This window comes from Panthera leo, chromosome B1, assembly GCF_018350215.1.
Source record: "Panthera leo isolate Ple1 chromosome B1, P.leo_Ple1_pat1.1, whole genome shotgun sequence".
NCBI lineage: Eukaryota > Metazoa > Chordata > Mammalia > Carnivora > Felidae > Panthera > Panthera leo.
The window spans coordinates 131,846,271-131,872,077 of record NC_056682.1 but is presented as its reverse complement, the minus strand read 5'-3'; the positions used below and the strand labels follow the sequence as shown (position 1 = coordinate 131,872,077).

General features: G+C 38.4%; 1 protein-coding gene across 3 annotated transcripts in view; it reads left to right on the top strand.

Moving 5' to 3' along the window:
- Window positions 1-25,807, top strand: part of HERC3 (HECT and RLD domain containing E3 ubiquitin protein ligase 3) — a 110,711-nt gene that overhangs the window by 54,426 nt on the left and 30,478 nt on the right. For all 3 annotated transcript variants that reach the window (XM_042935918.1, XM_042935916.1, XM_042935917.1), the window contains 14 exons: window positions 1,346-1,422; window positions 2,253-2,474; window positions 3,702-3,793; window positions 4,546-4,676; window positions 5,260-5,420; window positions 7,640-7,716; window positions 11,299-11,423; window positions 12,986-13,045; window positions 15,378-15,489; window positions 16,361-16,550; window positions 18,324-18,487; window positions 18,620-18,733; window positions 24,591-24,614; window positions 24,706-24,795. In XM_042935918.1, coding sequence (XP_042791852.1) covers window positions 1,346-1,422; window positions 2,253-2,474; window positions 3,702-3,793; window positions 4,546-4,676; window positions 5,260-5,420; window positions 7,640-7,716; window positions 11,299-11,423; window positions 12,986-13,045; window positions 15,378-15,489; window positions 16,361-16,550; window positions 18,324-18,487; window positions 18,620-18,733; window positions 24,591-24,614; window positions 24,706-24,795 — 1,639 coding nt within the window. The remainder of the gene's footprint in view (window positions 1-1,345; window positions 1,423-2,252; window positions 2,475-3,701; window positions 3,794-4,545; window positions 4,677-5,259; window positions 5,421-7,639; window positions 7,717-11,298; window positions 11,424-12,985; window positions 13,046-15,377; window positions 15,490-16,360; window positions 16,551-18,323; window positions 18,488-18,619; window positions 18,734-24,590; window positions 24,615-24,705; window positions 24,796-25,807) is intronic.

Sequence of the window (25,807 nt, the reverse complement as noted above, 5' to 3'; positions counted from 1 at the left end):
GTTCTATTTGGTGCTAAATGCACATGTGAACTCTGTTATATAAACTTTTCGTATGTGAGAAAATAAAACATTAACAAAAGCAATATGTCCTTGCCACTCTAAATAATTTCCTCCCCACTGGGCATCTATATTCTAAGACACCCCTCTCCCGAGGGCATGTCCATCTGACTCCTTTGTTCCGTTGGCATAGACTTAATGCAGAGGAACATGGCAACTTGCAAGCTGTTACAATAGGGAACAGGAGATATTCCCAGGTGCCCAATTCTGTGGGGCAGCACCAGGCACGTTGCATGGAGTTTTTTCATTTATTTTTTTACCACAACGTGTAAAATAAGTACTGTTTTTGTCCCTGTCTTTCACATGAGCAAGCAGAGGAGCAGGATTTGAAATGTATTCATATGATTTTCCTCTTTATCATCCTAGGGAATTTGGGTTTTGCCCTTATTTTTTTAAAAATTGTGGTAAACAAAAATTGTAAAATACACCAAACATAAAATTTTCCATCTTAACCATTTTTAAGTGTGTAATGTTAAGTATACTTACATAGTTATATGAACAGTCTCCATAAATTGTAAAAACCTATCTTGCAAAAATTGAAGTCTACCCATTAAACAGCAACTCCCTGTTTCTCATCATCAGACTTGATTTGTATGAATTTGAGTACTCTTGATATCTCTCATAAGTGTATTCATAAGATATTTGCCTTTTGTTACTGGATAATTTCACTTAGCATAATGTCTTCTAGTTTCACCCATACTGCAGCATATGTCAGAGTTTCCATTTTTTCAAAGGCTGATTAATATCCCATTGTATGAATATATGACATTTTGTTTTTCCACTCATCTATTGATAGACACTTGAGTTGCTTCTACCTTTTGGCCATTGTGAATAATGCTGTTCTGAACATGGGTCTACAAGTATCTCTTTGGGACCCTGCTTTCAATTCTTCTAGATATGTACCCAGAAGTGGGATTGCTGGATCATGGCATTGCCCTCATTTTGAAAACCATTTAGACACCAGCCATATTCCTGGGCATCTCTGTTCCATAACTTACTCCATTTGCCCCTCAATTGGAGATGAGAAGGTGGGAATTAACAGAGTTATGGTGGTCGGTTTAAGTGCAGACATGTTTTTTATTTTGTTTCGTTTTGTTTTTTAACAGTAGCTGCCTAACAGTAACTCCTAACCTAGGAGGTTGGTGAAAGAACTAGTAGAATTATATCATGTAAGATCACGTATTTGATTTTTAAAAGTCTTCTAGGAAAGATGTTATTGATTACAACCGTTGGGAATATTCCTGATCATTGTGCATGCCTCTTAAGAGGAAAACCTTTTCTGTTTCAGGTTAATACAAAAACTGAACCAGCAGACGATATTACAAGTTTCCTGTGGCAACTGGCATTGCTTGGCTCTTGCAGCTGGTAATGTAACATTGAAATATTATGCTAACATTATGTTAATTTGGGAAACATTTCTCTTTGCATTTGTAGGTGATGTTATCTTACCGGACACCTTTAACTAACTGGTTAGGGTCTGTGCAGTGCTGTTGGACAGTGGCATTTCTCAGACAGCCTTTGTGCAGCTTTTCTCAGAGTGTGGACAATGAAGAAGGTGGTCATCAGTGCTCTCAGGGGAGGATGAGTAGGAGGAAGGACCCAACCTCAGTGCTCTTGAACATACAGAAGATTGTTTTTTTGTAGCTACAGTCAAGCTATATTCTACTATCAAGCTTCTAAATAAGTGAAAAAGAAGGTGTTAGAGAAACCTAAGCCAGCAAATAATAATGCATTCCATGTTAGAATAAATTTGAGGGGAAGTTGGTACCAACATGTGCTTGATCCTCTGTGAGATAGTCCAGGTAGAAGCTGGACGTTATGAGCCCTGGGTTTCATGATCTTGGTGTGGTTAGAACTAGTTCAGCTTGTTTAGTGGATCTAAGCCTAGTAACTGGCCTATTCAAAACCGAATTGACGTAAACATTTAATTTTTTCTTTGCGTAAATGTTCATAGCCTTCAAAGGGCAGTAAGACTCAGTTTATCTCTCTGTTGTCATGACAAGTGGGAATTTTGGTTTTGGCAGTCTTAATAGTATGAAGTGTCTGTCCCCTCGCTCTCAGGAGAGTTTGGTGCGTTGAAGGGGAGCAACTAACAAATGACTCTGCTGGGCAACTATGTTGTTCTAATGAGGTTATTTTTGTGAATGGAACTTGTATCATTTCTCATAATACTAGTTATCCTGTTTTTATTTCAGATGGTCAGTTCTTCACCTGGGGAAAGAATAGCCATGGGCAGCTGGGCCTGGGGAAGGAGTTCCCCTCCCAGGCTAGCCCACAGAGGGTGAGGTCCCTGGAGGGCATCCCCCTGGCTCAGGTGGCTGCAGGAGGAGCTCATAGCTTTGCCCTGTCTCTCTCAGGAGCAGTTTTTGGCTGGGGGATGAATAATGCAGGGCAGCTAGGGCTCAGTGATGAAGAAGGTAAGCAAACTCTTTATATGTATCTCTCTCTCTCTCTCTCTCTCTCTCTTTTTTTTTTTTTTTTTCAAAAGCCCAGCTTATTTGTTTAACACATGCTTCTTGAGAGTCTGCTATGTGCTGGACCCATGTTAGGTACTAAGGGTGCAACAGTGAACAAGAAAGATAATACCCTTGGCTTAGTGGAGATTGCATGCTAGTGGGCAGAAGTAAACAACAGACCAGTAAATATATACTATGTCAGAGGGTTTGAGAGAAGAGTTAACCTGTTTTACATAAGGCTTCCTGGGAGGGTTTGCTTGATAAGATATTTGAGCAGACAGAGCCCTGCAGTCAAAGGGAACAGGGTGTATAGAGGCTGTGATGTGGGAAGATAGATGGTGTGCTCGAGTGAAATGAGAGGGGAGAAGAGTAGCAGAACTGGAGATCAGAGACGCAGTATAGGCCCAGTGACTCAGGGCCCTATAAGGCAAAGGAAAGATTTTGGCTTCCCTCAGTGAAAGGGGAAGACACTGGAGGTTTTGAGGAGAAGAGTGATCTAATTTCACTTTGGCTATCACGGGTCCAGGGGAGGCTAGAAGACCAGTTTGGAGACAGCGGGAATAAAGTTGGATTTTAATATACTTTGAAGGCGGAGCCAGTTAGTTTTTCACATTGTTGGGTGTGTGGTTTGAAATAAAAAGAGAACTAGAAAGATAAAGGTACCATTTATGGAATGAGGAAAACTGTGTGTGCGTGCGCGTGTGTGCATGTGTGTGTGTGTGTGTGTGTGTGTGTGTGTGTGTGTGTGTGTGTGGTGCATGCGGTGAGAGTGGGCAGAGTTGGAAAGTGTGGGGAAACCATGAGTTAGGTTTTAGATGTATTAAAAACGAGATGTCTGGGATGCCTGGGTGGCTCAGTCAAGTGTTAGACTCTTGATTTCGGCTCAGGTCATGATCTCATGGTTCTTGAGATCAAGCCTCACATCGGGCTTCATGCTGGTAGTGCAGAGCCTGCTTGAGATTCTCTCTCTCTCCCTCTTTCTCTCTGCCCCTTATCCCCTCAAAAATAAATAAATAACCCTAAAAAAACATGGTATCTGCTAGACATTCCAGTGGATGTGTAGGCAGAAAGGAGAATATGTGAGTCAGGAATCCAGGGGGACCCAAAATTCATGTCAAGATAGCTGTGTTTGATATTTCATCTCAAAGACAAAATGGTAGTGACATTCTCATTTTTCTCTTATTTTAGATCGAGAGTCTCCTTGCCACGTGAAACTCTTACGAACCCAAAAAGTCGTCTATATTAGTTGTGGAGAAGAACACACAGCAGTCCTCACAAAAGTAAGGGACTCAGAGCGTTCTGGTTTGTTCTGTGATGCTTTCTTTGGTGCTAGATATGACACAGATGATTATTATTACTTGATTATTTTTGATAGCATTTTTTAGCATAGTGATGGTGTTTAAAAATAGTTCAATATAATCTTAAAATATATAGCAACATTTTTTGTTCCTGTAAAACAATTAAATATGTGAAAAATAAAGAGCAATGTACTTAATGTTTTAAAATTATCAACTTATTTCTTCTAAAACAGTTATATCTAGAGAGAATGAAAATGTATTTTTACATTGAACAAATACTGTTATAGATTCACTTTAGTAAAATGTCTTAGCATTTATTCAAGTACAGCAGGGAATAAAGTAGCTCACTCACCAAGGAGTTTGTGGAGCATTTAATTTATTATATACGAATGATTGTGCAAAATCATGCCATGTCACCTACCTCTGTTTCTCCTTATTTTGTTTGCTTCCGAACACATCATTGTACTTTTAAACAACTTTTGAAATTTAAAGATGGCGCCTATTCCCTTGAGCAGTGCTGTCTTTGTTCCATAAAGATATAGTTTTAATTTCCTTTATTATTATTATTTTTTATTTAATGAACATACTAAAGATGTGATTTGGGTGAAGGATCATGTGAGTGTAGTGTTCTTGTACAGACTGCTGTGATAAGAATTTTGCATACAGAGATTTTTAGAGGAGTGTACTCAAACTCAGAGATACAGTGCAGTCATGTGGTATTTGTCCCTTGTTAGAGTGGAGGTGTGTTTACCTTTGGTGCTGGTTCCTGTGGGCAACTTGGACATGATTCCATGAACGATGAGGTTAATCCAAGAAGAGTTCTGGAGCTGATGGGCAGTGAAGTAACGCAGATTGCTTGTGGCCGGTGAGTGCTCCTCAGAGCTTCCTAGTGTCTATTAAGACCCAGAAATGAATTTTGTCTTTGTCGTGACCAAGCATATGGATCAGTATCTTAAGAGATCTTAACTGCATACACACCTATGGGGAAAGTTTGGAGAGAGTCTAATCTGAGCAGTGTGTGACAAGGATGGGTTTGAGATGAGTGGATCAAGTTGGGGACATTAGGTTTCTTCTGGGATAAAGACTGGTAGGATAGGGGGGAAGACATGAAGAAGGGAAAGTGAGAGAGCCTCAAAGAACTTCTTGGAAATTTTGCCTGGTCCACCCTGCTTCTTCTCTGTCATCCCACAGGCCAAATACAGCAGGCCATGCAGCCTTTTCTAAGTCTTGCCCATCCTTCTTGTTGCCTAGAGTCTCAGAGAAGGGCAGCATTATGGAGAGCCAGCTGCTGCTTGCTTGCAAACAGTCACATGTAAATGTGGGGTAGGATTTCTTAGGGGCATCCCTAGGTATTGCTGTGCTCATATGTGGTGGTTAAAAGAGTCTGAGTGTATGTCCCTATTAGTAGAAACTATGCTGGTAAGTTATTTTAAATTATTTTTCCCCAGACAACACACTCTAGCCTTCGTGCCTTCTTCTGGACTCATCTATGCATTCGGTTGTGGAGCAAGAGGTCAATTGGGAACGGGACACACTTGTAACGTTAAGTGCCCATCCCCTGTGAAAGGTTACTGGGCTGCCCATAGTGGCCAGCTTTCAGCCAGAGCTGGTAAGAGTGATTTTCATTGGAATTTAATGGTATTTTAAGTGATAAAAAATTTTTATAGAACACATATCTGTTTTTTACCTTGAAGTCTTTTGGAGGAAATAAATATGAGATATATTATTTTAACATTGATCAACAAATACTTGAGTAGTTACTATGCATGAGGCCTTATAATTAAGATCCTAGAGATCTTGATTGAGATCAAGCAAAAAATGTTACTTTGGCCCTAAAGACCTTGGTGGTGGTGTATAAATTTTATTTATTATCATTGCTGATAATGAAAGTTAATGTTTATTGAATGCTTAACCAAGCTCCATTACTTAAGCTAAGCACCAAAAACAACCTTAAGAATTGGTGGTTATGATTCCTATGTTGGAGATGAGGAAATTGAGTCTTAAGGAGGTTAAGTAACTTGCCCAAGATTACATAGATTCTGGGGACAGGAATTAAACCCAGGTCTGCCTCATTCTAAAGCCTGTGCTCTTTATGCTTGTGCTGTGTTACCTTTACTTTTGCTACTCTGGTCATAACATCATGACATGATTTCTTTTTATGCCATTTTTTTTCTTCCCTTAAAAAAATAAGTTAAATAACATAACATCCATTTCATTGGAAATCCAAATAAGGCAGTCACTCTATATGAGTGGCTTGAAATAATAAATCCAGGGGCTGACATGGAGCCGGAGAGCCATTAAAAAGAAGTGTGATTTAATAATAACTTTGATTTTGAAGACTATAAAGTGACTTATGGCTTGATTAGGATTTTTAAAAAATGTTTATTTTTATTTATTTTGAGAGAGAGCAAGCAGTGAAAGGGTAGAGAGAGAGGGAGAGAGAGAGGATCCCAAGTAGGCTCCATGCTGTCAGTACAGAGCCCAGTGCGGAGCTCAGTCTTAAAAACTGTGAGATCATGACCTGGGCTGAAATTAAGAGTTGGACGCTTAACCGGTGGAGCCATCCAAGTGCCCCGATTAGGATTTTCTTTTTAAACAATAATAACCATAAGTTTTCTGCTGGTTTATAACTTCAGTGCAAGGACTGAGTCTTTTCCTCTTTGTAAATCTGACATATAGCACAAGGCCTGGCACAGACTTCTCAGTCAGTCAAGATGTATGGAATGAATATATGAGCATCTAAAAATGTAGTGGAACTTACAATATAAAATAAACAAAATTTGGTTTTGATGATGTTCCCCACAGTGAAGGAATGGCTAGTTGTCCTCTTCTCTGTCATTTGAGAATTTCTTTTACCCCAAGGCATTGTAGTCATGCTAGGAATGCATGTGTTTAAGAAATATACCAATTTTAAAAACTCAAGTGTTGTATCAATTAATTTGGAACCACAAATTCTTAAAGTTTCATTACGACCTAATTTATGTGATCATAAATTTGTGTTTGGATGTTTGCCAGGATGATTTTATAACGTTAAGTAGGTAAATTTCAATTCATTATGTAAATGCTGTGGTTTTAGGAACCTTCATGGTAATGTGGGAGCACAGAGGAAGGCATCAAGGAGTATTCCGGTTAGAGGAAGTTTGAGCTGTGTCTTAAAGGATGATTTGGAGTTAGCCAGGTAGAGGACTGTGAGGGAGTGGGCAGTGGTGAGTACCACGGAATCACACAATTCCAGGAGCACCGTTGCAACTTCGCCCTAGGAGGCACCATCATGGAGAGTACAGTGTGCACGGGGGGTGGTGGTGGAAGGAAAAGATGTGGAGGTAGGGAATAGTGTGGTCTGTTAGCAATGAAAGCAATGTGGTGGTATTGGAAAGTCACCGTGGATATGGTGTGATGGAAGATAAAGCAGGGAGTAGGAAATGGAGGTCCTTACATGACAAGCTTCATCCTGAAGGGGCTAGAGACCACCACACTCTGATGTTGGATTATTTCTTAGGCATGTTACCGTTGATAGTAGTGACTATTTAAAATTTCAGGTCAGTGGCATGAAAGATGAGAATGAAAAAATAGAAACAAGGTCAGGATTAGCTGGCAGTTAGGGAGGGGGTGGAGGTAGGGTTGGAGTGGGGGATACCATTTTATACATTTATTTTTAATCGAAGTAGAAACAGTTTTGGGCAGAGAGCCAGGCGAGAAGGTTTCTTCTCTGATATAAATAAAATGGATAGGAAACTAGTCTGAAGCGTATTTTGGAATATTAGAAAAGGGGATCATGGAAAAAGCTTAATTACTGAAAAATGTGCTGTTGAAAATTTTTTTTGACAGATCGCTTTAAATATCATATTGTTAAGCAGATCTTCTCTGGAGGAGACCAAACTTTCGTACTTTGCTCCAAATATGAGGTAAAATTTCTTTTCACTCTTCTTTGGGGATGGAATAATGGTGAACCAATATTTATTGTTATAAACAATTACATGAGAGCAATGTTACTCTTTGTTTCTAACAATTTTATCTTATTAAGGTAAGCCAACTAGAACTTGAAGACATTCTCTCTATTTTGCTTCTGTGAAGTACCAATAACTTTCCTGGTATTTTAATCGTAGGATTCTGATTTATAATTTAAAATTATTTGTTTATGTCTGTATTCCAAAAGATATTTAAGGAGGCCCAGAGAGTTTGTAATAACTTTGTTATTATTTGACTTTCCATTTCTTCCCTGTTAAGTAGCAACAAATGCTAGGTATTTGAAAATTTAGTGGGTGTGTTTGATGTGATTGAGTATATGCAAAATATAAAAGAGATGATACAGTATTCAGATATCCTTTATCATTTATCATTTGCTCACAGCACCACACTAAACTTTCAGATTGTCTCCAATGTCACTGTAGTGGGTAAGTCAGGAAGAATGACATTCCAGTATCTTTTCAGGGTTGAAGGGAGAAGAGAAAGTGGTGCAGTATCTATGACAGAGCTTTTAATTGATTCTGTTCTTCTTGGACAAAGGAAGTCATTCTGAAACCAGGGGCACAGATTTGTTTCCTGCCCTGCACTCCCTTCCTTATTTTTGTGCTTTCTCTCCTCTCTTCTTCCTCGCCCACCCGCTTTTATTCAGGAAGCATGTATGGAGGACCAACCATGTATCGTGCATTGATTCTTATCCTCTCATGGAAGAGCAGGGAAGGGTTACTAGTGATGACAGAGGAATCAGAATTGGTTGGGAGGAAAAGAGGAGCTGTGGAGACAAGGGCCCTATGAGTCCTGGAAATTCTCCCCATTCGACTGATACTTTGCCATCTTTAAATCTAGTCAGTATAATTCTATGATGTGGTAGAAGAGGTTGTGCTGGAGTCTGTGGCTTCAGGTTGGACGGTGGAAGTGGACAATTAGATATTTTGCAGGTCAGGAGCCTGGAGAAGGTTCTGTTTAGTGCTACCATCTGGGGTGATTTGGAACTGCTGTGTTAGACCTATTTTAGACCTGGCTTCAGTGCTTCACAGAGAAATCTTGGAAAACTGAGATGCTTTTTTGTTTCTTCAAAATGCGAGTAAAGTGAAATATGAAAAGCACTAAATCTCTGCAGGATAATAATTTTTTGTCCATAAGTATTAGAGTTTGAAGTATTCATTTCCCTAGGAATTGACTTGAATAAAATTGTCCAACTTTAATTTTCCTGTGAAAGTTAACATAAAAACTTAGTTTTACTACTTTTATAAATACAGTACCTGATCTAAGTAGTTGGATTTAAAATTTATTGTACTTAACACTGTTGGGACTGGAAAACAAAACATTGATGAAAAGAATCTAAAATAGTGTAAGGTTAAAGAAATAGGGCAGATTAAAGGTTAAACCACTGGTAAGAGTGGTATGCATTAAAAATGTAAGATAACAAAGAAAAAAGAAACTAAAGATAGACTATTATTTAGGAAGGTGTTGCTCTTTCTCTTTAAAACTGAAGCCTGTGCACTTCTACTTGAGCATAGATGTTTGTTTAGATACAGAGACTGATAAAATCATATGTTTGCCCTGTTACCATCACACTTGAAGAATCACTTAAAAGACCTAAGAGAAAAGCATCTGTGTAGTGACGGCCTCCATTTCTATAAACACAGCTTATTCAGTGAATGCTAGGTCTGAGGTGGAAGAAGGAAGGGGAGGAGTTGGGTATAGATACTGTTTTACTACCTTTGATTCCACGTCTTGGAAATTTGGTGAATGCAAACCATAGCCCCTTTTTTTCCTTTCTTGTTGTTCACTGGATAGGATTGAATAAGGAATGTTGGGATGTTAGGGTGCATGTGCACCTGTAGGTGACATAATTCTCTCTTTCCCAACAGTTATTCTCAACCTTGGTTGCCCATTGATATCAGCTAGGGGCCTTTTAAAAAACACTGATGCCTCTAGAGATTCTGATTTAATTGGTCTAGAGTGTGACTTGGCCATCAAGATTTTGAAGGCTCTCATGATCCAAAGTTGAGAAAAGTTGATGCTAGGTCAGTTTGTTTTTTCTTTTTGGCCTACATATAATTAGAAGGCACAGAAAATTCATATCCTTTTCTTGAGTCTTTAAGTGATTCTGAGATTATACTTCATTCAGGACATCTGTAGTTTATTGGACATGCGATGAAGAATGAGAAAGTAGTTCCACGTGAAATGTTTTATTGTAAGTATATGTTAGAGTCTCTGTTCAGCCACCACTGTAAATGAGGAAAGTAATTAAAATTTAGATAACACCAGTGGTTTTAAGACTAGGGTGAAGAGGCAGTCTTGCATGTGTGTGTTCAAGTGTCTACTTTGTCTTATGATTTTTCTCTGTGTCATTCAAGATGAATTTGTTCTCTCTTAGATGTCTGTGGCCATTTTAATAAAATAATTATCAAGACCCAGATGATCAAAAACATTGTCAAACGTGTGATTTGTTATATGCCTTTCTCCTTTCCCCTTATTATATAATATCTTACAACTATGGGGGAAGTAACAAAGAAAATTTACTTTGGAAGTTGTATTTTCATGTGTAGGTACAAAGGAGGAAAAAATAATCATGTTATGAATTGATGGATGAATGGTTTAATATAACCTTTTCCCTCTTTTCTAGTGACAGTTATGGAGGGTATAAAGCACTTTCAACTTTTTCTTAGTTCTAGATCAAGAATAGGTTTTGGGTAATATCAGTTGAATAAGATAAATTATAGAAAACAAAAGTGCTTATATTTTTTAAAATCTCACTGAAGAAAGGATGTATAATGCTTGTAGCATTTGGAATTGTCGAGGCCATTATTGACATGTCCTTTTTGGCACCTTCCTTACAAATGTATAACTATATACCTGGAACAAGAAATTAAGAGTCATTACGTTTTCATAGATTATTTGCAATATAGATTATAACTGAACTTTTTAATAATATATTTTGTTGGAGTTGTGTGACTAGTTATGGCAAATGATCAATACCTTAAAAGCCTTGATGTTACAGTGATCCAAAGCAGAGGGGAAAGAAGTGTGGAAAGGCCCTATTGGGTTTGTTTCTCTGGGAAACAGGCTGTGAGACTGAGATTTATGTTTAAACAGTCTTTCAGGGAGTGTGGTAGGAAGGCATCTATTTAGGGATGAAGGAGGCAGCCCTGGGCCTGCAGGGAGAGACTGTGGATCTGTGTAACAGAGGCCTAAGCCAGTCTCCTCGGGAGCTCTGAAGTCAGGATGGCTCTTCAGCCAGTCCTGAGTGGAGGCAAGGAGGCTAAGCCTTTATACTACACCTCTACCTGCCCCTGGACATTAGAGGGATGAAGCAGTGGCCAAGGGCAGTTCTCGGAGTGTAGCCCAGCTGGGAGCTGTTGGGAGCTTACGCTCTCAGCAGCTCAGGGAGTGTAGAGGGGGGTGTGGGCAGCACACCCCAGCTCCTGTGAACACAAGACTGAGAATATATGAGGAGAAAGAGAAAAGATCCAACCTACATAATTTCTCTTTTTTTACTGTTATATTTAATCCTCCAGAATTCTTCCCCTGCTGTTGACTTTAGGACGATGAACCAAGCACATTACACCAGTCTAATAAATGATGAAACCATAGCAGTTTGGAGACAAAAACTCTCAGAACACAACAATGCAAATACAATCAAGTATGTGGCTGCTTGTTTTCATTTTCATTTTTCCAGAGTACGTTGGAATCTTTTAGCTCAGTAATTTCCCCTACTTCCGTATTGAGGTTATGAATGGAGTTTTACATTTTAGGGAATCTTTTTATTGTTTTTGTTTTTCTGGCACGTATTTCTTGAGGATTTGGTGTCCTTAGCCCCAGATAACATAATAATTTTTGCCCCCATTCTCTCAGAGTGTGTCCCTTAACCTTACCTTATTCAGATCTTAAAAATCCTGACTGATGAAGGCATGGGTTGGCTTTTATGTTAAAAAAGCTCAGTATTATGGTTTAACCTCAAGAGTTTCTTCATATGTGGATCCCAAAGCATCCCAAAAGTAAGACAAATGTTAGCTTACCTAACCTGAATAATTTCTAGCATTTTCACATTCAGAATGATTAGTCAAGATGGTAATATAATGCCAAGTTGAGAAAATAAAGTAAAAAGGATTGATGCCTTTTATCCAGCTTATTTTAAAGGAGAAATTTTTTTTGTGCACATTTTTATACATTTTCATTGACTTTCCTTAGTATTTTCATTTTTCTGCCATCTAATATTTGGGAATGAATGAATCATGCTCTGTGTACATTGTACACTGAAATGTGTATATCTTCTTTATGACATAGAGTGTAGTAGGGCAAATGACCAGGGCCCTAAACTTTGGGGTGCACCGGGATCATTGGGAATGCCCTTAAGCAGCTCATGGCGGTCCTCAGAATTTCTCTAACCTTAGGTGGGTCTGATGAGGAATTCAGGCTGGAAGGATGTGGGGGTGAGGGAAGGGGACTAGACTCATCATGAGAGGGGCAGGATGGATTCCGCTTCCCTGGGACCTTGACAGTTTACTAGTTCCCAGTTCTCTCATTTATAAAATGAGGGGATGGAAGAAGTTATCTCTAAAGACCATTCTTGACCCAGAAGTTATTGCAACCCCCTCCTTAACCATGTATTTGTTGTATTCCTTCCCTTTTCTATATACTAGATGAGAGGGTCCAAGACTCTTCACACGCAGTTTCATTCTGGGTCTTCAGACACTAGCTATTTTCCCAGAGCCTCTGTTATCTAGGTAATAGGAATAAACACTCACTTCACTTATTTTCAGTTTCTTTCTCAGATAAGAAACAAAATAGAAGGCAGTGGTTGTTTACTTATTAATTTGCAAAGACAATTTCTGTGTTTGGGAGATAACAGCTCAACATCTCTTTTTTGATTATATTTTGTTTGTGTTGGGAGATGAGCTGGGGAGTATCTTAGTTGATGGCAGAAGGTTGTTCGAGATCATTATCAGGTACAAGAATTGTTCTTTCAGTAGCTTTGGTACTTTTGATCTTAACATGACTTATGGAAAACTTAAGTACTTGTCTATTTTGAGATGTGACACAATGTTTCTCTACAGCAAATGTACGTTTTCCAAGGCTTCATCTGGGTAAGAAAGAGCTGCTATTAATGAAACCCTGGAATAGATGACTAATCTATTATTGAGGCTTGAGTAACCATTTATTTGTAATTATTAAAGGCTTGCCTACCTTTTTCTTTCTGAGCAGTGGTGTTGTTCAGATATTATCTTCTGCAGCCTGTTGGAATGGAAGTTTTCTTGAAAAAAAGTAAGTGATTTAGAATCTTAAAAAAATACCCACATGTGATGCAAATACTTACTCAGCAAAGGCAGTGAAAGACTTCTGTTCTCTTTGATGGTGGTTGGCCTTAATTCACTGATGATGATTTGTGCAAAACTTGGAATGCCTAATAATGATGAATGAGAGGGTGTCAGGAAGGGCAATGCTGATTCATGCCTGGTTGGCAAAGCAGCAGATTAGCATAGAGACTATCTCAGAAAGAGTTGGTGTAATCAATAGTAAGATTTCTCAGGTTTTTCTGAAATGGTATCCCCACATGTGTACTGTATTTGTTCTTAAATTCTTAATTCTTTAATCTCCTGGGTTTCATTGGTTTGCTTTCCCCATAGATTTTTCTTTTCTCAAAACCAGTGAGCTCAGGGGGTGTTCCAAGGAAGCTTCAGGAGTTCCTTGGACTTAGGTCTAGCCCAGTTCACCAGGAGATTATTCGGGCTGAATTTCCAGGTAGAAAATAGTGTTTCTTTGCTTGGCCTTATCCCTTCTGCAGGTATCCCCCTGAAGAACCTCATGCAGCAGAAGGGTTTTGTCATGGGTTTTGATCTTTGGGGACCCCAATTCTCGACTATCTCTCGATCCTTTTTGTCAGTGACCAGGCAAATGAAATCCCAAGAAGAACTTAGAATTCAGTTCTGTATGTGAATCCCACTTCTTCTCCCACCAAAAAATGATGTCCCTAACTGGGTTGCAAGAGGTCATCTCAGAAACTTTTCTTCTGTTACAGCTAGAGATTGCCAAGTCATTTGTTTGTATCATTGGGGCAGCTGGAATGAGCTCATCCAGTTTATTTCAGCTTTAATATTTAGCTTTTTCCTTTAGGGAAAAGTCTTCAGGATTGTGCTGATGTTGGTTTTTTAGAAGTGGTTTTCCACCAGGCTGATTTATCTTCTAAGAGGACATTTGGCAATGTCTGGTGACATTTTTTGGTTGTTGCAATGGGGGGGGGGGGTATACTACTGGCATCTAGTGGGCCAAGACCAAGGATGCTGCTAAGCACCTCACAATCCTGTCCACCCAACAAAGAATTACTTGATCCCAAAAGTCAATAGCACCAAGGTTGAGAAACCTTGTTCTAGAAGGACAGCTTTTATGAAGGTTGGGAATGGCTCTTGGCCAGACTTGTTAGGTTATTCATCCTTAGGATCATGAATTCCATAGAGAGGTGGGTAAAGCCTTAATTTTTTTTAACTGACAACTGTACTATTTCAGGATTTCTGCTTATATAGCTTATGAACAATGCCTCACAGGAAACCGATTGAAGTAAAAGACCACTTTTGCAAAGAATAAATACATTTAGATAAAATGTTTTATTTTTTCTTAATAGCGTGACAGAAAGTACCTCTAAGCATATAGAAGGTTACATATAGGACACCAGAATTAATTTCTGCGTTTGGGGTAGATCTATTTTTAGAGCAATAACAACAAAGGACCCAACAAACAAAGCCCAGGCATCTCTTGATTTGACCATTTAGGTTTCAATGCATATGTTGTTGTTTTTTTAATGTTAGAAACTCTCTGTTTTTATGAGTTACAGCATTGCTGTCAGATAGTGTTAAAACTATTAGATGTGTCCGTTACCCATCAACAGAAGTCTATTTTGCAAACAGGAAGTTATTTTGTAATTAATAGATTTGGTATATTCAAGAGTGGGAATTTAAAAGAGACATTCTAAGTCTCAAAAAGGCTATGACTTTATATAAAGTTAGGAAAAACGATTAGTTGCTAGGAAGTTAAAAACAGTATCAGTGAAATTAGTCCTTAGGTGTATGTAATTGTATCCCTTGTGTAAGACGTTAACTTTGTATTTGTTGTGGATTTGATTTTTTTAAAAACACTTTATTGAGAAAAGCTTTAAACAAGGAGTTTTGTTCTACCTGCCATTTGTTGATGATTGGGCCAGTTTGCACAGGGGATGTTTTTGCACCTAGGCACAGCATCTCTACATCTAGTTCAGTGTACCATAATTACAGAGAAAGGCAAACACACAAGAGTAAATCATGGAAATAACACTCTGCTTATAAGTTTCAAGATAATCTCAAGTCGAAATGATGACTTGCTTGTACTTTGAATTGAAGGGAAAAAACACTTGAAAACTTTAAGATCATCTTGGAAAAGGGGTTCCATCCAGAGCTTGATTCTGTTTGGCTTCCTTAAAGTGTAATATTTTTACACAGCTTGTCTGCTGGGTCAAATTTAAATCTGATCGGTATGGATAGACTATTTTGTCTCCCTACTTCTAATTCCCAACAGAGTGTTTGCTTTGTTTTTCTTTTATTAACACACGTTTGAAATTTTTGTTTAGAATTGATGAACATTTTAAAACAAGTCCCAAAATCCCTGGGATTGACCTGAACTCAACGAGGGTGTTATTTGAGAAGTTAATGAGCTCCCAGCACTCCATGATTCTAGAGCAGGTAAGTTCTATACATTTGCAGAATGTATTCTTTTTTTTTATTTTTTTAAATGTTTGTTTATTTTTGAGAGAGCACAAATAGGGGAGGGGCAGAGAAAGGGGGACAGAGGATCTGAAGTGGGCTCTGTGCTGATAGGCTGACAGCATTGAGCCCATCATGGGGCTCAAACTCATGAACCACAAGATCATAACCTGAGCAAAAGTCTGACACTCAACCAACTTGAGCCACCCAAGGCACTCCTGCAGAGTATATTCTTCTTTTTTATTTTTTTTAATGTTTATTTATTTTTGAGAGAGAGAGAGTGTGTGTACATGAATGAGCCGGGGTGGGGCAGAGAGAGAGGGAGACATAGAATCCTAACAGGCTCCAGGCTCTGAGCTGTCAGCACAGAGCCTGACAGGGGACTTGAACCCACGAACTGTGAGATCATGACCTGAGCCAAAGTTGGACACTTAACCAACTGAGCCACCCAGGCGCCCTCAGAGTATATTCTTAAAAATGCATTTTTGTATTGCAATAATTCAACTTTAAAGAGAAACAAAAGAGTGTAAGATAAGAAGGCATAAATCTTGTATAAATCTTAATTTTACAATATTCACTTTGGGAATTTGACCTACCTTGAGCTTTCTTTTTAGCTTAAATCTTTTGAAGGAAATGCCCTTCCAGAGAAGTCTGCACAGGTGGAGATGTTTGACTTTTCATTCCATTGGTGTATCTCCTAAGCACCACTAGTGCCTGGCTCATGGTTGATTCTCTGTGCATACCGACTGAGTGGGAGTTGAGAGTCTATCAAATAGCTTATGAATTTAGAGATCAGGTAACTAGATCTCAGCAATGTTTGAATTTCTCAGTATTCTTTTCTCTCATACAGATCTTAAACAGCTTTGAAAGTTGCCTGATTCCTCAGTTGTCAAGTTCACCACCAGATGTTGAAGCCATGAGAATCTATTTAATACTACCTGAGTTTCCCCTGCTCCAGGATTCCAAGTATTACATAACATTGACTATTCCCCTGGCAATGGCCATTCTGCGGTTGGATACAAACCCCAGCAAAGTATTAGGTGAATTTGCTAAAATCAATACCAGTGGTTTTGTATTTTTTATTTCATTGTTGTGACCACTGGCTCTCAGTGGACTGAGATCTGAGAATCTATTTGTCGCCATTTAATATCCTTAACATTCAAACCTTTCTTTCTTTGCTGTTGTCTTCTAACTGGCCATATTTGCAGTATGAGCAAATCGAACCATCATTTAGGTTATTTGAAATGATTCATGCCAGACTCGTCTTGATTTTTAAATATTCACAAAGTTAGATTAACTTTATTTTTTCACCTCCTACATTTGCTAGTAGTTAATAGTGCCTCAAGAATTAGTGTCTATCTGTTGCTCTTTCTCCTATACCTAATTTAGGGGGTGGGAGTGAAATGAGTAGTTTGGTGTGATGCACAGGTCTCCAAAAGAGGAGAGGAAGAAAATGACCTAGTGGAGACTTACCAAATGTTTGTTCTGTTTTTCTTTTTTAGGACAGTTGAGTCCACACTGATTTTTGCAGGCTACGGACACTTTGCTGAGATAAGAACCTTCCGTTCCTCAGTGAATTGGAGAGTGTCTCATGGAAGTAGCGCCTGAGATGTTTTTATTAATCAAGTGCAGAAAGTCTGTCACCTGGGTTTTTCCCCTTTTTTTTTTCCTGGTAAATTTTTTAGGTGTTCATTGCAACTCAGTAACTTCTGTGTTCCAAATGGACTAGGATGTTACTTGAGTGTGTCTCCCCATAAGTAAAGAGACCTGTGTTCCTGAGGATGGAATACTGGCTTTTCCATACTGCTTCTACCTTTGCAGAAGATATAAAAACAAAGAATAATGGAAGCACTAGTAATATGTTAGTCCTTAATTTTGTTTTTTTAAGACCAAAGCCCTTCGTGGCCTATCTTTTCAGGTGTTCTAATAGGCTATGAAGTAGAGAGATGGCAATCTCTGAAGGAATTTTACCTGACGTTTAGGGTTTTTTTTAATTTTAATTTTTATTTTTTCAGGTAGGACAGTACAAAGAGATCAGAGTTGTTTAGTTTTACACTTGTTTTTAACTTCTAATGAAAGAAATTTAAATTTAAAAGAATATCTCAGAGTGTGGAAAACTCTGTAGGTACCTATTCACACAAATTCACGATTATCAATATTTGGCCCTTTTTGTTTTCTATGTTCCCCTTACCACCACCTTTTTACTTTTGGTGAAATATTTTTTAAAAATCATAGACATCATGTCATCTCATCCTTTAAGTATTTCAGTATGGCTGAATTTATTTCTGACAATGTAGAAACCAATGGTCTAGCCTTCTTGTCTGGTTATGAGAAAGCACAGTTTGGGGAGAAACAGAAACAGTAGTTTTACAACTAATGAAACCTCTTGATGGGAAGGCATGGCTTCCATACTGCTGCTGCTTCTGGAGTGTGTCGTCCTATGCATCCCTGGTACAGGATGTAGGTGGAGGCAGAGTTGAGGGCAGCAAAGATGATGATATCTGAATGCTCCTGCCTGCAACATGTGCCTTAACATCTTGTCCACATGGATCTTTGGAACTGAATGTTTAGCTTGGCCTTCTGAATGAGTCTTTGAGAAAAAAAAGCAGATCAAGCTTTACAAAAAAAGCTCTAGGGGGTTCTTGTGCTCTCCAGAAATGCTTTAATGGATTCTTTTTAAAGTCAGTTTTGGGAAACTATATTTTAGACTAATGTTTATTTTTTAGCCGGATCAGTTTTTAGCTAGTAGGCAGAAGACATAAATAATTGATCAAAAATACATGCTGAAACATGTCTTTTCTTTCTTTCTAAAGATAACTGGTGGTCTCAGGTATGCCCAAAATATTTCATGAAGCTGGTAAACCTCTATAAAGGTGCAGTCGTGTACCTACTGAGAGGAAGAAAGACATTCTTAATTCCCGTACTGTTTAACAATTATATTACAGCAGCTCTCAAGCTCTTGGAGAAGTTGTATAAGGTGAGTATAGAGAGGATCCAGTGGGGAGAGGGGTGAATAGATGGTAGGCTCAAATGTCCTACTGAGGTAGTCTTTGGAAAGCCATTTTCCAGTTGTTTGGGTTTTAATTGTCCTCATTTGGTTCTTCATCAGGTAAATCTTAAAGTGAAGCATGTTGAATATGATACATTTTACATTCCTGAGATTTCCAATCTTGTGGACATTCAGGAAGACTACCTCATGTGGTTCTTGCATCAAGCAGGCATGGTAAGAATTCATCTAAAGCATATTCTTAAAGCTTTAGTCTTTTCTCAGAGTACAAATGAGGACAAGAAAAGCCCAATCTGAGCTGTACAATTTGTCCTTGACTTTGGTGTTAATGTCACAGGGTTTTGGCTGGCTTTGCATTCTTGAAACTTTTGAAGCGTTTGAGACATCATAAATGGCCAATAAGGAGTCATAAATGGGTGATCAGCCAGAATGGTACAAACTTTAATTAGTTGCCAACATTTTAAAAATCAAGGTATCTAAAGTAGTCACAGTTGTAGAAGCAGAAAGTAGCCTGGTGGTTACTGGGACCTGGGGGAAGGAAAATGGAGAGTTGTTTAATAGGTAGAGAGCTTCAGTTTTGCAAGATGAAAAAGTTCTGGAGATCTGCATAATGTGAATGTAGTTAACACTACTGAGTTGTACACTTAAAAGTGATAAAGATGGCAAACTTTATGTTACGTGTCTCTTACCATAAAAAAGTCAAGATACGTAAAATGAATTTCTAGTTTTTCTTGGAACTTAGAAGATCTGGCAACATGACCTGTCCTCCCAGATGGTACCAGTTGGCTAGAGTTCAATAGTAGCTCTTTAGATGAGGCTTATATGTGCCACAGTCCACACCGTCACTGGATTTTGACATTGAGGAAAGGATCATTTGCTAATTACCATCTTCCAGTAGCTAGCTTACTTCAGTTGTCTTATGTCAGTGCCTGAACCTGGTAGGCCACCTCTGATTTGGGATTATGGGTGTGAAGATGTCACATATCCCCGACCTAGCTCTCAATATATGTTAAATGAGCCATCCAAGGGACTGAAGATTCCTGCCTGTCACCATGGCTCTGCAAGAGCTGCTCGGTTTGATTGCAGACTGGCTTGGGACCTGTGCAAGGCTTTTTAGGACCTCCCATCTGTGGAGTATGTATACATTGGGAGTTAGGTCAGAAAACAGAATGATAATTTGGCCACCATATTTAGTGAAGTCATGTGTAGCAGATACATTTGGTGTGAATCCTGGCCAGTTTAACAGCTACATCACTACATTGAGGCAGTATTTTCCCTGTAGAGTTTTTGGAGGTCAGTAGTGCAGTAGTGGTTTCTAATAACAAGGAGTATAAGGTTTATTTAACTAAGAAAGATTATTTGCTTTGTCAAATAATAGATGATCAGTGCTAGACACAGTAATGTGTTTTTAATAAGCTTTTATTATAACCTTGACCTTGAAAAAACAAAATACTTTTCAATAAAAATGGGTTAGAATCTTCTAAATGGGTTTACATGGGAAATATAACGTGCAGGCTAGCAATGAACTCTTGCTTTCACATGCTAATTTAGAAATTGTAAAAAGAAGCTTTTCTGTTTTATCAACTTGCAAGTAGCTAGTTGTGGCAAAATAAAATGTTAAGAGCTGAAATAAGCTTTATGAATTATTTAGGCTGTTTTGTTTGTAGGTGAGGAAATGGAGGCCCACAGAAGTTCAACAATTTTCCCACCAATTTAGTTAGTTTCATAAAAGCCAATTCTTCTGACTTTGAATCTGCCCTTTCTGTGACTGGATGCTGAATAAAATACTTCTAATGAACCCTAATTCTTTTTGACTCTGAAAAAGAAGTTGCTGGTGTTAGAAATCTGGATTATCATGATTGAAGTCTGTGAATGGAGGTACTTAAGTGGGCAACTTTTACAAATTTTTTTTTGTTTTAATTTTTTTTTAATGTTTATTTATCTTTGAGAAAGAGGGAGCATGTGAGCAGGGGAGGGGCAGAGAGAGAGACACACACACACACAGAATCTGGAGCAGGCTCCAGGCTTTGCGCTGTCAGCACAGAGCCCAGTGCAGGGCCTAAACTCATGAACTGTGATATCATGACCTGAGCTGAAGTCAGAGGTTTAACCAACTGAGCCACCCAGGCGCCCCTACAACTTTTTTTAAGTTTATTTATTTATTTTGAGTGAGTGAGAGAGAGAGAGAGAGAGAGAGAGAGAGAGAACAAGTGGGGGAGGGGTAGAAAGAGGGAGAGACAGAATCCCAAGCAGGCCCCTGCTGTCAGTGCAGAGTCCGATGTGGGGTCAATCTCATAAACCATGAGATCATGACCTGAGCTGAGATCCAGAGTTGGATGCTTAACCAACTGAGCCACCCAGATGCCCCTACAGCTTTTTTACGTTTTTTCTCTTAACATATGATAAGCACATACAGGTCTTGAATACCAGATGCTCATCTCTTCTTTAGTATTACAGGTAGTTATTACAGAAAGATAGAAAATTAGTAGGTCAAATTATAGTGTGGCCTTTTGTGATTTCTGTGGAATTTTCTTTTATTGTATAAGGTATAGTATTATTAGAAATTGAAGTTTAAATTTCTTGCTATCTTGCGTTTTAATCTAGAATGCTAAAGCTTTTTGTACGTAAATTTATTTTATTTTATTAATTTTTTTTTTTAATTAAGTAGGCTCCATGCCCAACATGGGGCTTAAACTCATGATCCTGGGATCAAGAGTCACATGCTCTACGGACTGAACTAGCCAGGCACCCCTGTTTCGTACATAAATTTATATGCTTTTTAAATTACTTTCATTAAAATTTTTTTAATGTTTATTTTTGAGAGAGAGAGCGAGAGACTGTGACCGGGGGAGAGGCAGAGAAGAGAGGGAGACACAGAATCTGAAGCAGGCTCCAGGCTCTGTCAGCAAAGAGCCCAGTGTGGGGCTTGAACCTGGACTGTGAGATCATGACCTGAAGTCGGATGCTTAATAGACTGAGCCAACCAGGCACCCGTGTTTTATTATTATTATTACTTTTTAATGTTTGTTTATTTTTGAGAGAGAGAGACAGACAGACAGACAATGTGTGAGCAGGGGAGGGACAGAGAAAGGGAGACATAGAATCCAAGGCAGGCTCCAGGCTCAGCCATCAGCACAGAGCCCAACACGGGGCTCAAACTCACGAGCTGTGAGATCATGACCTGAAGTCGGTTGCCCAACTGACTGCGCCATCCAGGTGCCCCTTATTATTTTTAAAATATTTTATTTATTTTTGAGAGAGAGAGAGAGCATGAGTGGGGCAGGGGCAGAGAGAGAGAAGAGGAGATAGAGGATCTGAAGTGGGCTCCACACTGACAGCAGTGAGCCCATGTGGGGCTCGAACTCATGAACCACAAGATCATGACCTGAACCAAAGTCAGATGCTCAACTGACTGAGCCACCCAGGTGCCCCTTAAGTTACCTTTAATTGATGGTAATGAATAATAAGTGGATTTTCCCTCACCTTTATTGATGAATACTTGACAAATAAAATTGTATGTTTTTAAAGTGTACAATGTGATTATTTTTGGTATGCATTATGAAATGATTGCCAAGATCAAGTTACTTAACGTATCGATCACATACCTAACTCATTTTGTTTGCTTTTGTGTGTGTGTGTGTGTGTGTGTGTGTGTGTGTGTGTGTGTGGTGAGAATGCTTAAGATCTACTCTCAGCAGATTTCAAGGATGTATAAGTAGACCTTCATACGGGTCTGCTCCTTCTTTTGACCAAATACCCTTTCTTCCTTTGCCTTCTTTAGACCTGGCACTGTGGTCCTCCCCTGGAAGGAGGAGGGTCTTATGGACCGTTAACTCTGGCCTTGGCTCTGGTTCCTAACTGAGGCAGTTCTGTGTTTCTTCCCAGCCAGCCCACCTACCTGAGAGGATGGTGACCTCGCTCTCATTATAACTGCTCTCCTTCTGCAGAAGAGACATGGGCCTACTTCCCCAACTGGACTCTTCCAGGGGTGAAGGGGTCAGGCAAAGGGTGATGGGAGGGACCAGGCCTGCAGAGGTAGATCTAGAGGTGCCTGGGAGGGCTTGCAGGGAGGGGCAGCAGGGTAGTCAGAGATGTGGAGCCAGGACCTGCAGACAGAGCTCCTGATTGATGTCTGAAATAACTATGCTGTCCTAACAGAAACACCAGTATTGAAGTATTTACAGCTAGGATGCCATAATGCCAGCAACTGTTTTTATAGTCACTGTGGTCACTTCTCTCCCAGTCCTTTTTACAGTTGAAGTGTTCAAAACTTTATCTTGCTTTTATAGGCCAACACATGTTAAAGATCTTTCTTATCCTTGAGAATAAGCAAATAATGCTTAAATAATCTCTTCTGAGAGGAAGATTAGAAAATTCTGAATATTGCCACCAGTTGTAAAATAAACCTGCTTCCTTAGGCTGCTCATACTTTTTTCAGGTACCTAGACTAGAAGATCATTTTGTGGAGTGATGTTTGATGGTATATGGGCTTTTTAAAATTTTAGTGATTTCAGTTCCTAAATACAAAGTAATTAGATATGTAGGGATGAGAATGAAATTAGCCTGGATTATATATGTGTGATTCCATACCTTGTCTCACTGGACTGGAATCATCTCTCCAGTTCGGGTTTCTCAGTCTAGGGAAATGTTCCAAGATCCCTAAAGGAACCTAGTTCTAAAGAATTAACAGGATGGATTTTAATTAAAATTGCTGTTAAATTATTTCATTGAAATACAAACAAACACAAAAGGAGCTAGTTATATACTTCTTATTCAATAGCCTTTAAATAGGTATAGAACCAAACCATATCTTACAAATTAAATAAAAACCTGTAAAATCAAAATGCAGATGAGCCTCATGATTAAATGGAACAGCAAAAACGTCTTACTGAAACCAAACCCCAGTTGCATTGTGGAGAGGAACTGCATACTGTCAGGCCTGGGTGCTTGAGTTCCCAGGCCTGTCGGCCCTGAGATGACTCAGCTCTATTCTCTTTTCAGCTGCTATTAAACCTTCCTTCATGCAGCGGGCCAGGACTGTTCTGGCCTTTTCCTGGGCACAAATGCATCACTTACAAAGGAAGACTGCTTTTCTTCTTTTTCATTCCCCTTGGACAATTAAGTATATGATACCAGTGCGATCTTTAAAATAAATGAAAATTATTATAAGGAAGTTGTTGAGAATGCATCTTCATTAATTTTGTTTAAGGATATCATTTTAAAGAACCCACAGAATTTTTAAAAATTAATGGAGCACTCTCAGATCTCTGAGAATAAGACTGCAGTTTTCTGTTCTAGAAATACTGCTACAGATCAACAGGATATATATTGTTGATGTTTTTGTTTCTATTAAATCAATAAATAATGTTTGTTATATAACCTGACAACCTTCAGGAAAAAGATTTCCTTTTTTTCCCTTGGTAAACGAAATGGTGACAGACCTTGTAGATAGGCTTCATTTGTGGTTTTAAAAAATTTATTATTATTCCCTTGCTCAAAATTTTATTTAGATTTATTCACATATTGATGAAATATCTTCTGTAGAACAAGCACTAGTCCACATGTTGTGTTAGGGACAGCTTTCTAAATACTTGTTTTCTTCTAAGAGAAGCAACTCTGTGTGTGTGTGTGTGTGTGTGTGTGTGTGTGTGTGTGTGTGTGTGTATGTGTATGTAAGAAGGAGATGTAACATGCTGACAAAATGCAATCTGCAACATCCACTTTACCCAACAAAATTAATCTCTGAAATCAAGGTTGTAAAGCTCCTGTTTTAGAATTAGATTTCTTATAAAAGAGAATTCTTTTAATGCTGTGAATTGTGGAGTCAGTGAATGGTCTTTAAAGGTCTTTAAAATTTTTTATAATTGTTTTTGTATTTTTTTCTCAGTTTATACCCATCAAAACATCTGGTATGTTCTATCAAAAATCGAGTCAGCCATTCAAATGGTGTTAGCTCTCTCCATGGCCAAATAGATAGGTTATATGATTTGTTGTTTGTATTTTACACTTGCAGGGAGTAGAAAATTCAGGTTTTGCAATCTAAGTAACAGACTTTTTATTTTTCTTTATACAGAAGGCTAGACCATCTATAATACAGGTAAATGATCCTTTTTCATTTACTTATATATTTATCCAGCACTGTTCTCTGTGGAACACTGTAATATTGCCAATAATACGTTTTATTCTAGGATACTGTAACACTTTGTTCCTACCCTTTCATCTTTGATGCCCAAGCCAAGACCAAAATGTTACAGACTGATGCTGAACTACAGATGCAGGTATCATATTTAAAAAATTATTTCCTCTTCTTACTGTGTTTTGTTTATCCCAAGCATTCAATTGTAACTTTCACAAAACAGGAGAGAGTGTATTTAGATGAGGGGCCATTATAACTTTTTAGAACTATTTAAATTTTTTCAGCAATTTTATGTTGGATGTAACACATATACATGAATGCATGTTTACCTGGATCAGGGGTTGAAAAGCCTTCTCATAAAGGGCCACATAGGAAATATTTTAGTCTTTGTGGGCCATACAGTCTGTCTCAACTATTCAACTATCTGTGTGGTAGCACAGAAAGTGTGATGGACAGTAAGTAAATGAATGAGCATGACATTATGCCTATAAAATGTTCTGTATACTGAAATTTGAATTTTATATAATTTTCACATGTGAAATATTCTTTTTTTTCATTTTTTTCCAGTCATTTAAAAATGAAAAAAAATTGTTATTTCAAGAGCTGTACAAAAACAGGCAGCAAGCTGGATTTGGTCTGCAGGCCGTCGTTTGCTGCCCTTGCTAGAGACAGAGTGATAATTAAATGGAGCTTGGTAATTCTTTATTGAATAAAAACTTAAGTTACAGAGATTTAATTTATTTTAAATACACATTTTTATTATAAAATAGAATTGATTTTGAGAAGTCTACAAAGACATTTTGTGAATTAGCAATTCAGATCTACCTTCCTACTGTTAGTAGTAGATCTATTACTCCGTTCATCCCTCTCTCTCTCTCCATCTGTCTTTCTCTTGCTTTCTGTGTGTATCTGTATATAAGTATCTGTTTTCACAGTGACTTATCCATGTTATTGTCAATGTAAAGGTTTTCCAGAGAAAGTGGACAGTTTCAAAGAATAAAAACCATTTAACAAGTGGTTCTTAGGTTTCTTTTCCTGCTATTTTGAGAGTCATGGTTTTTACCAACTCTCCATCATGTTTCTTGTACTCTGATGACTATTTCAGTCTTAATTAGCTGGTCTCAGTCATTTTCGTGGAACTGGTTATGGGTCAT